The sequence below is a fragment of the Lissotriton vulgaris genome, chromosome 8 (genome assembly GCF_964263255.1).
Source record: "Lissotriton vulgaris chromosome 8, aLisVul1.2, whole genome shotgun sequence".
Classification (NCBI taxonomy): Eukaryota; Metazoa; Chordata; class Amphibia; order Caudata; family Salamandridae; genus Lissotriton; species Lissotriton vulgaris.
This window is the reverse complement of record NC_141696.1, coordinates 28,801,981-28,815,404: the sequence shown is the minus strand read 5'-3', so window position 1 is coordinate 28,815,404 and position 13,424 is coordinate 28,801,981. Positions and strand designations below refer to the sequence as shown.

The following is a 13,424-nucleotide window of genomic DNA, read 5'->3' as shown; positions in this document are numbered from 1 at the left end:
TAGAGCAGGCATATTTCTCACTCTAAGTCCTGTTGGGATGACCCCTGATTTCAAATATTCACACATAAAAAATGCGTGTGGGGTTAATGGTGGTAGTACTGCTACCTGAAACAAGAAAATCAACTGAAAATCAAGGGAGCAAGTAAATCACCAAGTGTCTCAATAATCTCTTACTCTTTGTAGGAAGAGCACACAGCACTAAGTGAATGGAACTAGAACTACCCTACTGCTGGACTGTTTTCAATTTTAGCCGATCCACTGTGCTTTATAAGCTGACTGTAACTTTGATACCATCTAGTCGCAGTTTCGCTGGTGATCGGTGGCGTTGTTACGAGGCTAGTCAGCTTAAGAACAGGTATGTGAATTTATAGGCCGATAACGTTGTTTTGCTCACTAGTTTAGGCACCACGGTAGTGGCCTGTTTATTTTCACGCTTTCCCTTTTCGTCTTTGTCTATCAAGTATTGCCTTTTCAGTAAACGGGTGCTTGTTTTAAACATGGAGCACTCTTAGGAGAACACCGAAGTACTTCATTAGTTTGCTCCCATGCTTGGGAGCTTTACTCTAGCTTTTGGAAAGCCCTATTTTACACCTTTACGTTCTCATCTGTTTTTTTCATATCATGTTACTAATCAGAGATATTTTCTTCCCCATAATCGCACGAGGTATTTCTACTTCGCACGAATATTGACATGTACCAATAATAGGCATTTATCGACCCCTCGACATAGGCTAGACTATATATAAACTGCACTACTGTCATCACCTTTGATTAAAACACTGTATCTATTTGCGTGTCTTTTCTCCGTACTTTATTGGAATCGAACAGCACTAACACCACATATGTATTCTCTGATTCCACCTATACAGGCCATCACTTCTTTGAGAAACACATGGTCTATGAGCAAAACTACAGAGAAGTAATATCAATACAGCTTATTGAATTGGGCAGCAGAAATCTATAGGTAAGGGAAAACCATCTGATGTCTTTCTTAAGCTTACCCGTTTTCTTTTTTATGAGATAGTTGGCAAATTCTACTATCTCATCATTTATTTCTTGGAGCGTCTTCTTTGCTTCCTCTACTGCTGGACTGGCTTTAAGTTTTTCTTCCAAATTCAAAATTTCCTTGTTAAGTATTACTACCATCTCTCGTACAGTCTCTATTATCAAGAGCATCCAGTCTCTTGAGCAGCGGTTGGCAATAAGCGACCACCGCTCAAGAAATTTTTGCACCTCGACAAATAGAGCAGGCATTTTTCTCACTCTAAGTCCTGTTGGGATGACCCCTGATTTCAAATATTCACACCTAAAAAATGCGTGTGGGGTTAACTGTGGTAGTACTGCTACCTGTAATTTGTCCTAACATGTTCACAAAGTCCTCATCAGAAAAACCAAAAGTTTTTAGATTATCCATAATGTAAAGCAACAAGACTTTAACCAAGGTTAAAACATTTACATACCTAGGAGTCATCTTTGACGACACGGGCACTTGGACTCCACAGGTGGTCAATAAAGCATTGGCGATCAGGCGGTCGTTTGGTGCGATACAGAGTTTCGCTAAAAGACTGGGGGGTAAACCAACGGAAGCCATCCTTAAGCTATACAAAGCCAAAACATTGGCCCTGGCAAGATACGGGGCTGGGATCTGGGGTTTCAGGGATCTGGCCCTGATACAGAAGGAGGAGAACAGGGCTATGCGGTCATTACTGGGCTTACCACAGTCCACACCCATTTTTTCTGTCTTAACAGAATTGGGGCAGGGGTACATCGAAGATACCCTTAACCTTGCCCCTTTACTGCTTTGGGTGAAAATGTGGGTGAATCCAAATTTGAAGCTAAACCGTCAAATTATCACTGACTGCATGGGGAGAGACAGAGTTAATGATATTAAATGGCTGAGCTATATTAAGTCTGCTGCTACCCACCTGGGTCGAGTTAACTTGTATAGTAACCCCGAGAGGCTATGTAAGGAAGATGTAAATTGGATCAAAACACAATTTTTAGAGGCCAAGAATACGCGGCGAGAAGCACTAGAACTAGAGAAAATTACTGTGAGGGCTCATTATATTGTTGTATCTACTATGTCCATTCAGCCATATTTAAGGGCAGTGAATAGGCCGTATCACCGGTGGCTTCTCACCAAATTCCGTTTCAACCAGATGCACCTTCTTCTGGGGGAATACCAGAAATGGAATAAACCAAGGGATAACATCCCATGTGAATGTGACTCATTCTCGGATCAAGACCTGACCCATTTTATGTTCTTTTGTCCCTTTTTTGCGGAGGGGAGAAAAAAATATATATTACCGCTGCTGAGAAATAGGGGATTCATGCAAGTAAAACCTGCTCTATTGTTTTTGCAAACTATGGAGACTTCTATTGTAATGTATGGGGTCGCAAGTTTTCTGGTGGCAGCTATGAGAGCCAAACGTCTCAGATCAATAAATCCCTTAAATATTGACTGAATCACGTAAATATAGGTGAAGTATTATATAGCCTATGTTTGTAGATTTGTATAAATATTTTGCACCATATTGCCTTTTAATATTTCTTGAAATGCCAATGAATTATTTATTTATAGAATATATTGTGAGAATGTATCGAGGTGTCAGATTTACCTCAAAAAGCACAAGTAAAAAGTGAATAGGAAAATCTAAATGTAACATCCGCCCCCGTTTTTTCACCCGTAATTGCTAAATTGCTCTTTTAACGTTTTTATTGCTTTTTAAACACTTTTTTAAAATGTACACTACATCACTGAACCGTGTTATTGAAAAATGAATGAAATGTCACCCCCAACGTTATATTGCTGTACATGTTTCCGTATTGTTTTATGTATGCACTTATATGTGTCCATGTAGTATACTTTTATGATTTTAACTAATCGAATAAAGTATTTTTGACTTGACTTGACTTGACTAAAGCAACAAGAGGAAGAACTTGTTTTTGAATTTTAAAACTAATCTAAACACGTGTGTAAGATATAGAAAGAAAGTGAGAGAAACAAGAAAATCAACTGAAAATCAAGGGAGCAAGTAAATCACCAAGTGTCTCAATAATCTCTTACTCTTTGTAGGAAGAGCACACAGCACTAAGTGAATGGAACTGGAACTACCCTACTGCTGGACTGTTTTCAATTTTAGCCAATCCACTGTGCTTTATAAGCTGACTGTAACTTTGATACCATCTAGTCGCAAATTCGCTGGTGATCGGTGGTGTTGTTACGAGGCTAGTCAGCTTTAGAACAGGTATGTGAATTTATAGGCCAATAACGTTGTTTTGCTCACTAGTTTAGGCACCAGGCTAGTTCCGTGTTTATTTTACGCTTTCCCTTTTCGTCTTTGTCTATCGAGTATTGCCTTTTCAGTAAACTCTTAGGAGAACACCGAAGTACTTCATTAATTTGCTCCCATGCTTGGGAGCTTTACTCTAGCTTTTGGAATGCCCTATTTTACACCTTTAAGTTCTCATCTGTTTTTTTCATATCATGTTACTAATCAGAGATATTTTCTTCCCCATAATCGCACAAGGTATTTCTACTTCGCACGAATGTTGACATGTACCAATAATAGGCATTTATCGCCCCCTCGACATAGGCTAGACTATATATAAACTGCTCTACCATCATCACCTTTGATTAAAACACTGTATCTATTTGCGTGTCTTTAGGGGATAAAAACAACTTCCTACATGCCCTTATTCTTACGAGAACGATATTTAATATATGCTATACCCTGTCTTAGGATCTGAATAACCAACAAGAACGCTACCTACCCAACACTGACCTCCCGGTGATGATTATGTAAACAGACACTCGGAGAGCTTCTACATCTATCAATAGGTAGTACTCTACCTTTTATCTATAACCAACAGTAATCCACTCTCTAGAACGTAGCCTTAACCACGCCTATCTATTTTTTAGAATACTACGTAGCGGAGTAAATCATCCAACCTTGGACACCGCATCCTCATGATTTGTACCTAGGAAAGCGACTTTTTATATACTAAGTAGGTACTTTTTGATGAGAACATTGCTAGGTGGAGGGTCTGTGATTCACTTTTCCTTTCTCATCTACTGCACGCATGAGGAGAAATTTCCTATTTCTTCTTCCTTTCTCTATTAACTGAACTAAAGGGCACTTTATCTACCTGGTGGCAGCCTGAAATACCTATGGCGCAGCTATATAGTCACTTTAAACCACTCCAACTTTATAGTGTCTCATGACAGGCATCGTTATGCGAGCCTGATGTTTAGCATAGCAGCACTAAATAAAGATAAACGCAAATCTATGATATCTTGCTAATAGGATGCAACAGACAATGTTAAATTAACATGTAACTTATTGCATATCTTTTAAAATTTCAGATGTAAAGGACTCCCTTATTTTAATTATGTGTGTATTAGTCTGTGTTTAATGTCGGCCCTGATGAAGGTGATATTACCAGGTTCACCGAAACGTACGTAGGCCATATACACCTGAGAACCCTACACAAAAAGACCAAAAGGAGAAGGAAACCTAGGAATAAGTGACTTATGAACTTGGAAACAATCAAAGATGAAAAGAATTGGACACTTAACTGTAAAGAACCAATTGGGATCTCAGATGTGCTGTTGTTCTTTGTTTGTCTCTATTGCACTATGTCACAACTGAGAGTATGTTAGATTAGGAATGAATGATGAAGAATGCAGGGTGTTTTTTGATAGTACCTTTTCCTCTGTGGGGCCCTAATCAATTTTCTTTCTTTTGGTAATAATGTTTTTTGCACTGAAATATTTATAAAAGATGATAAAAATGTTTTTTTGATCTTAAAGTGTTAAATGATGATAAATAGAAAACTAAAGTATTCTATGTCTATGTGAATATTTTCATCCTTGTTGCATCCCTAGAGAAATATATTAGATTTATTCTAAGCTTTGAAAAATAAGTAGGTCAGTATAGAGGTTCTACTTTCTAGTCTTTCGCCTTTACTCCCTCCTCTAGACCTAAAACAAACATTGGGAGGACCCTTGTCTAATTTTCAAGGCTGTGTTAAGCCACCTAATGCTGCCTTGTGAATAAGGCACCCTTTCACGCTGTATTTAGCGTGAAAAGGAAGGGTAATGGGTGTTGCGGTGGGCGTTCCACTGCAACATCCATAGATTTTGATGCTGCCCCTATTCACAAGGGCAGTGTAAATAGGAGGCAGCGCCAACATTAAGACCAGGAAATTCCTGGTTTCCAACTTTTTCCATGTGTGCTGCCTTTTGCAGCACACGAGGATGGAAACCAGCAATCACTGGTGATAGGTAAGATATCAAAATCAAGATGAGGGGAGAATGGATCACTTGTAACTACATTTACAGGGGTTTTGTTCTCTTAATAAAAAAACCCTCATACATGCACGTAGTTGGTAGGCGGTATATCTTGGTTCTCCGCCAATTACGATGCGTTAGTGCATCATCACCGGGTCTTTCTTTGTTGTATGTTCACCTCCATCCGGAGGTAACCACTGGATATGTAGTAATGTCCAGATATAGAGTGTTCAAGTGCTCAAAAAAACAATATGTGAATAAAAAATCTCTGGGTCATCTCAAGTCAATCGATTTATTACAAAAAAGATGATTCAGGATCAGTAAACATGTTGGTGTGTAGTTTGGTGGATCTCTAAAGTAGGTCTCTCCCTCAACCAGTTCTATGCTAAAGGTGCCATGCTTCTGGGCTTAATGTCAATTAAGAGGCTATCAAATATTTGTATACATCCAAGGGAGAACTTATATTCAATTTCCCAACCTTGTCAGGATCTGGAAGAAGAAGGCAGTGATTTGGCCAAACAATCTGCATTAACCTATTACAACAGTACAGTGTGTTTATGTTCTAACCAAAAGAAAGCCTTTGAAATGTTCACCCACACCTGTCGATTTTGTCGATACCTATTTTAACAGCTCAATATCTACTTCATGGGCATGATCTGTGTCTGCAATGTTTGGAGAAGGAGTGTCATTATCATAAGTGGTAACAACAACCATTGTCCATTTCCATTCCTTCTTTAGGTTCCATGTCCGCTTTTACCGGGATATGCTTGCTATGGTTTTTGCAATAGAAGAAATTAACCATAATCCAGATCTATTACCAAACATCACCCTTGGGTTCTGGATCTTTGATTCCTGCCTTTCACAAATCAAAGCCATTGGAGGGATCCTGGAACTGCTCTCCATGAGCCAGAGGCCAATTCCTGGTTACACGTGCAATGTCCGTTCAATGCCAACCGGAGTGGTGGGAGAAATTATGTCATCTATATCTGTTCCACTGGCTAGGATTTTAGGGCTCTTCCATTTCCCACAGGTAAATGATATGTACACACTGAAATGAAGACAATGGGTTGATAAATTTGCAGATGGATTTATGATATATATGATGGAATAGAGAGATACATTTGGATGTGAACTGGTGCCTATGTCTGGTAAAATTGCACAAGTGAACTCATAACTGAATAACCCATTGACATCTTGCAGTTCACAAACTAAAGATGGGTCTTGCATTAATCTAGATAGTAGCCATAATAGTGATAAATAAAGAAATAAAGAGAGATAGACATGCACACAGAAAGAAAAAGAGCAAGACAAAGATAGCAGGAGAGAGATTTAGAGAGCTATAGACTCACAGAGATATCAAGAGAAAGAAAGAGAGTGAAACATTGAGAGTGAGTTATACAGGGAGAGATAGTTATAAAGGGAAGAAGCAAGAGGGATTGAGAGACTGTTAACCAGAAAGGTATTTCCAGTACTGATAATCCAGACCTTTTCTCAAGGCACAGAAAAAGATGTTCAGCCTTGGCCCTGCAGACATAATTTGTGGGGAGAAGGTGGACGTGTATCACACAAGCATGGTCAAGGATGAACTAGAAATTAGACATTGGACATGTTAGCACTAGAACTGCTAGGATAGATCACCTCTCTAGAACTCTTCCTGATCATTTACCACTGTTACTGAAATAGACATTTGAGGTCCAGAATGGACTTTTGCAATTTGCTGTATCTGGGAGTCTCACAATTCATATTTCTTATACTTCAGAGGGTGCAGAATGCAGCAGTTTGTCTTCTGCTTAACCTCCCAAGGCGATTTCCTATGGGTTAAGCTGTCACTTAATTGCACTTCATGCCTCTATTTAAGAGAGTGTCCTTTAAAGCTATGTGCTACTGCCACAGAATCCTGAATGGAAAAAGGCCTTGTTATCTGCATTCTCTTGTTGAACCATATCCACCCGGCAGAAGCCTCAGGTCTACAGAGGCTTCCTTAGCCATTATTCCTACTGTGAAAAGAGCATGCATGGGAGGATACTCTTTCTGCAGCAGCACTTTTGCGCCGGCTGAACTTCTCTTTTTTGATGTTCCTGTGGCACATTGGGCTGCAGCATATTTTACAATGCCAGTAAAGCCATAACCTTGTAAATATGTGCCCCTTTCACACTTTGTGAAAGGGGCCTTCCGTGGATATTGCTGTGGGTATTCCCATGCAACACCCATGGACTCTGAAGCATTACCAGATTTATGAGGAATCGTGAAACTTGGGAATGCGTCAGGATCTAACGCGGCCCCAGGGGTGGCATTAGGGACGCACAACGGGGAGAAATATTTTCATTACTCCTTGTTTTTTACTTTTTCTATGTCTGCTGCAGAATGCAGCACACATAGAAAGAGGAAATCACGCAATTTGATTGATTTTGTAGAGAAATGTGTCTCTTCCTGCACAAAATCAATCAGCCCCACAACACAGGCACCCTTTCACAATGGTGCAAGAGTCCCTGCATTGGCACATGACAGCCCATCGTGCTCTGGCGCAGGGAAAAAGGACAGAAATGTTCTGTATATTATAGATATGGCGCATTCCTGCCCTTTTATTTTGACACAGGGAAGTGCATCAAGATTCTTTGCGGTGCAGCACTGCGCCAAAACCTCATAAATGAGGCCCTTAGATTGTTAGCCTCTGAAATATGGCACATTCTGCTTCTGGCACTTAGACAGGAAAACACTAAATTAGCAGTTCTGAACAAACTCAAAGCTTGGTCCTTCAGACAGACATAAAGGCTCTTTCTTGAGTGTGCCTCATAGGTTCTGTATTTGGGAGTGAAATCTTAGGGATGTGACACTTGTGTTGAAGTTACCAGGTGCTTTATATATCATTTTGTATCCTTATTAGGTAGCGCAAAAAAGAGACTTTTCATAGAGACTTCCGTAAGGTTCACTCGAAGACAATGTATGTGGTGATGAAATAAAAACAGAAGTCATTGTTTATTTATTTTTAACTTGCAATCAGTGACCTTGCCTTGAATGCCTTGGGAAGTATTTTGACTAGTTATCAGGGATGCTTGCATGATCAAAAAAAAAGGAAGGGGTGCCCAATTAGCCACATTTGAGAATGGCATTCAAGGCTTAGAAATAGCTTATTGTGCATCTGGTGATGCAAAGATACTGGCAGATATTAAGTGTAAATTAACAATTTACAATAATGCATCTATGAGAGTGCTGTTTGCATGCTCGAAATATCTCACGAACACGCATTTTGAGAACGCAAACAAGCAAAAAAGTTCGCGAAGTCAAGGAACGCAGAATTTTGGGCAATTTTTCGTTCTCCGTGGAACGCGAAATTTCCCAAATTCTGCGAGTGGAATGGAATTTACCGCCCAGGCCTACATTATTTAAGCGAAGAGACTGGGCTGCTCCATAAACTCTGGGCCAGCGCATATATCACCAACAATACCAACAGTTCCAATACCACCACCAATATCACTACCACTGCCAATACCTCCACCAACTATACCACCACCATCAATATCACAACCTCCACAAACACCACCAATACTACCAATACCACTACCACCACCAATACCACTACCGCCACCAATACCACCACCACCATCAATACCTCCACCTCTACAGCCACCAAAAACACAAAATTATTATTTCCATGTACCCCCGAAACCATACCCACCCTAAAACGTAAATAAAACCTTCACTTACCTTATAATGCGTTGTACGGCATGTTTGTAATTGTATGCATTGTAATGGCATGTGTTGTAGCGACATGCAATGTAATGCCTGCGTTGTAATTGTATGCAATGTAAATGCAGTTGCGTTGTATTGACTTGACTGCGTTATGAAGGTAGTGTGTTGTAACAACTGAGTTGTAATGGTTGTTTCCCTCAATACCACCAGCACCAATACCACTACCACCACCAATACCACCACCACTATCACCACCACCAATATCACCACTAATACCACCACCAATACCACCTCCACCACCAATACCGCTACCATCTCCACCACCACCAATACCACCACCAATAATACCACCACTACCACCAATAACACCAACAACACTACCACCATCAAATACACTACCTCCATAACCATCAATACCACCACCGCCAACACCACCACCAATACCACAACCACTACCAATAACACCATCAACACCACCAATACCACCACCAACACCACCATCATCAATACCATACCACCATCAACAATCCAATACCACTACCATTAATACCAATACCACCGTCAATATAAATGTCACCACCAATACCGCCACCATCAATACCACCACTACCACCACTACCAATACCACCACTAATACAACCACCAATACTACCTCCACCTCTACCATCAATACCACTACCACCACCACCACCAATACCACCACTACCACCAATAATACCACCCCCACCACCAATACCACCATCCCCACCAATACTATCACCAATACCACCACCACCAATACCACCACCAAAACCACTACTAATACCACCACCACTCCAATAACACCATATCCCCACCACTACAACCACCATCACCAATCTCACCACCACTAATACCATCTCCACCAATACCAATACCACCACCACTAATACCATCAATGCCACCACCACTACCAATACTATGAATACCAGCACCACCACCACCACCACCACAATACCACCACCACAACAATACCACCACCACCAATACAATTACCTCCACTTCAGTTCCTCTCACTCAATAGTAATAGCAGGGGCACTGTACGAGGCTGGAGCTGCAGCCGGGACCACCCCCCCTCCCTCCATTCCTGCCATAAAGCAAAGCTCGCCCTACCCCAGGAGGTGAAGCCACAGCCCTACTGCAGCTGGAGTGTTTTTTATTAGGCCAACAATAGCATTGACATTAACAATAGCATTGACATTATGCAATGCCAGACTGCACACTCAAATCATGGAAAGGGCATGAACTAGCACCCTGCTCCTGCTCTGCCTCCTGAGCTGTGCCAGTGCAATCACAGAGTAAAAGGTGTTGAAGCGCTTTGATAGTGTTAATAGCTAGGATCACATGTAACTCTCACTTCACACTTTGTGTCTGTGTAACTTACACATCTTCTTCACCTCACTATTTATCACTACTTTGAATACGTCACAGGCCAGTCTCTTCCTCTGATATTTACAATCTACCAAGTGGTTGAGAAGGCCCTTTATTGCGATGCTATAGGTCTCGCATTTCTGAGAGTTTAAGCTATTGGTATAGTAAATGACAATGCCTTTTATTTATGTTTTGAAACCCAAAACTTAAATAAAAGGCATTGTCATTTACAGCACCAATATCTCAAACTTGAGTCAATGCAAGACCTTTTGCATTGCAAACGCTTGTTATTCTGCACAAGTGCTGTGGTCAGGAAGTGCTCACAAAAAAATCTGGATGTTCTTTTTACAGTAGTAGAGATTGAACAAATGATTCAAGCCAGGGGCCTCCTCTGTGTTAATGGAGCTATAAACCCTGACACTTCCTGTTTGCTGGAACCTGGGGTACAAGACAAAGCGTTCCCAAAACTCCCATATTGATCACAATGGTAATGGAACCCCTGGCAGCTAGCCAACATCATGCAGGTAGCTGCCACAAATACTAGGAGGCTGGTCATATCACTGTATTTGCAGGATATATTTTAGAGATACTGTAATCAATATTCCACTGACTCTAGGGAATCTATTAGATTAGGCAATCTTATAGAAATAACTATAAACTGGACCTCACCCAGGCCACCTGCCAAGTTACTCTAATAATTCCACTGAGATGGGGGGATACTAACATTAAATATGTTTGGGTTAGGATAAGTAGAATCTTAGATGACATATGGGCCCAGATTCTCAAAGGAGTCATAAATGCTGCACTGTGTTGCTTGCAGGGACAGAGCATAGTAACAGAGTTATGGCTCTCTCTTCCCCTCTCCCTAGAACCAGCACTGATTTTAGCTGCCGTGCACCAGGCAAATACCTTGGCGCCTACATTTGTATAAATATTTTCTAACATCCATACACTTTAAAAATACAATTACATAGATATATTAATTAACAAGATTATCAATGAAAATGGTATATAAAATGTATCATATGTGTAACTTTCAAGATTTATAAATATAACTGTTTTTCAATTTTGAAATATGTTCTCATCTATATTTCCTTTAACAATTATGACAGTTTCATTACAAAAATGCAATATTTTTAGTGTAAGCATCCAAGCAAAACCGAAAATACTAACTAATCCAATTTTGTTGAATAAACTAATATTTATGAAAAGATTATTATAACAAAAACATTTTAAAATTGAAAATAATGAATTTACTTATCTTTCAAATAGTCAGTTACTTTTTTAATTTAAATACATACTTGTTTAAAAAACTCCCCATCCTTATTGCTCAATATCTCAAAATCCCGTTATGAAACAAATAAATACATATTTATAAACATTATTCTTTTTTAAAATACAATTTTTTCATTTAATGACTTGGAATAATAAAACATTGCAAATATAGAAAGAAATTACAAACACATACACTAAAAAAAGTATACTATATTGCATATTATTTAACACTGACAAATAATGTTATATTCAATTATATATACTAATCGATATTTTTAAGAACAATATTAAAAATAACACGAACAAGCATTTGCAGTGCAATAGGTCTCGCATCTGTGAGAGTTAGAGCTATTGGCGTTGTATAATAAAATGTATTTTATGTATGTGTTTTGGTTTGGTGTGTAGTGTATGTACGTGGTGTGGAGTGGAATTATGTGGGCTGTATTGGAATTATTAGCTGTGAAAATTGTATGGTGTGTAGTGTATTTGTGCAGTGGATTTATATTGCATGTTGAATAGATGGGGTGAAAGCTGCACAGACTAGTTAGTAAGAAAGATAGAGAGGGATTGGTAGCTTGTGCAGGGTAAGACCTCTGACCCTAAGTCTAGGTCCACTCTCTCCCCTCAGCTCCGCTTTGCTGTATCCTGCTCTCCAGACCCCGACCACTTCCTGGGAGGTTAGGAGCTGCTTCCCGCGCCTGCTGCCAACTGCAACTAGGAACTGGCCTGCCTTCAGCCCGCTTCTTGCCCTGCTGCCACCATAACTATTTTCATCAGCTCTTACTTATGTAAATTTCTCTGTTGCACGGTTTTATTTGTGTTTTTATTATTATTTTTCCACCACAGTTTTTTTCATATTGTGCCTGCCTCCTTTCCACCGCTGATGCCCCTGCAGCCCATCCCCCGGACAGCTCCTACTCCCACCTCCCAGCCTCTCTTCCCTCCCCTACTTAATGGCCGCTGCTGTGCAGTCACACCGCAGGTGTGCTGAAAATGCTCCAAAGGCAAGCCTGTCTGCGCCTGTCCATGTATCTGCCAATAGGTCACACCAAACAGGACCCACTGTCAGCTCTCCTGCCTCCACTGCCGTCAGACCTTCACCACAATCCCTGCCACCAACACCACCGACTCCAACACCACCGACACCCAAAGATGCATTCTCCTCAATGTGCGCTCCCTGCACAAACACACCATGGCGATATGGATCCTACTCAACTCCCTATCGCTTGACTTCACCTTGTTCAGGGAGACCTGGTCCAATACCTCCTCCACTCCTGACATCAACACCGCTATCTCTGCCAGATACAAGATCCAGAGGAAGGACTGCCACAACCACCCAGGAGGGAGCCTCGCCATCGTCCACAAGAACACTGTTTGCCTCACCACCTCCAATGAAACCTTTCCCTCCGCTCAACACCTGCACTTCCAGACCTACACAAGCCCCAACGCCACACTCCGCGACACCCTCGCCTACAAACACCTCTGGCCCCTTGGCCCCCTTCGCCCCCACCATTGCCAACCTCGTTGCACCCCATGCTATCGCCTCAATGAACTACATACTAATATTGAACTTCCACCTCGACAACCCCAGTTAGCCCAACTCCACCACCCTCTTTGACAACCTCGTCGACATCGACCTCAAACAACTTGTCACCACACTGACCTACAGGGCAGGACACACCCTCGACCCCATCTCCACAGCAGGATTCAGTGTCCACTTTAGCCAAACAAAGCAACCCCCATGAAGCGACCACCACTGCGTACACTTCCTCATCGC

General features: G+C 40.9%; 1 protein-coding gene across 1 annotated transcript in view; it reads left to right on the top strand.

Annotated features, from left to right (window-relative positions):
- LOC147693288 (vomeronasal type-2 receptor 26-like) overlaps positions 1–13,424 on the top strand; it is a 68,310-nt gene that overhangs the window by 21,116 nt on the left and 33,770 nt on the right. Inside the window, exon 3 of the mRNA XM_086935897.1 lies at positions 6,032–6,323. Coding sequence (XP_086792023.1) covers positions 6,032–6,323 — 292 coding nt within the window. The remainder of the gene's footprint in view (positions 1–6,031; positions 6,324–13,424) is intronic.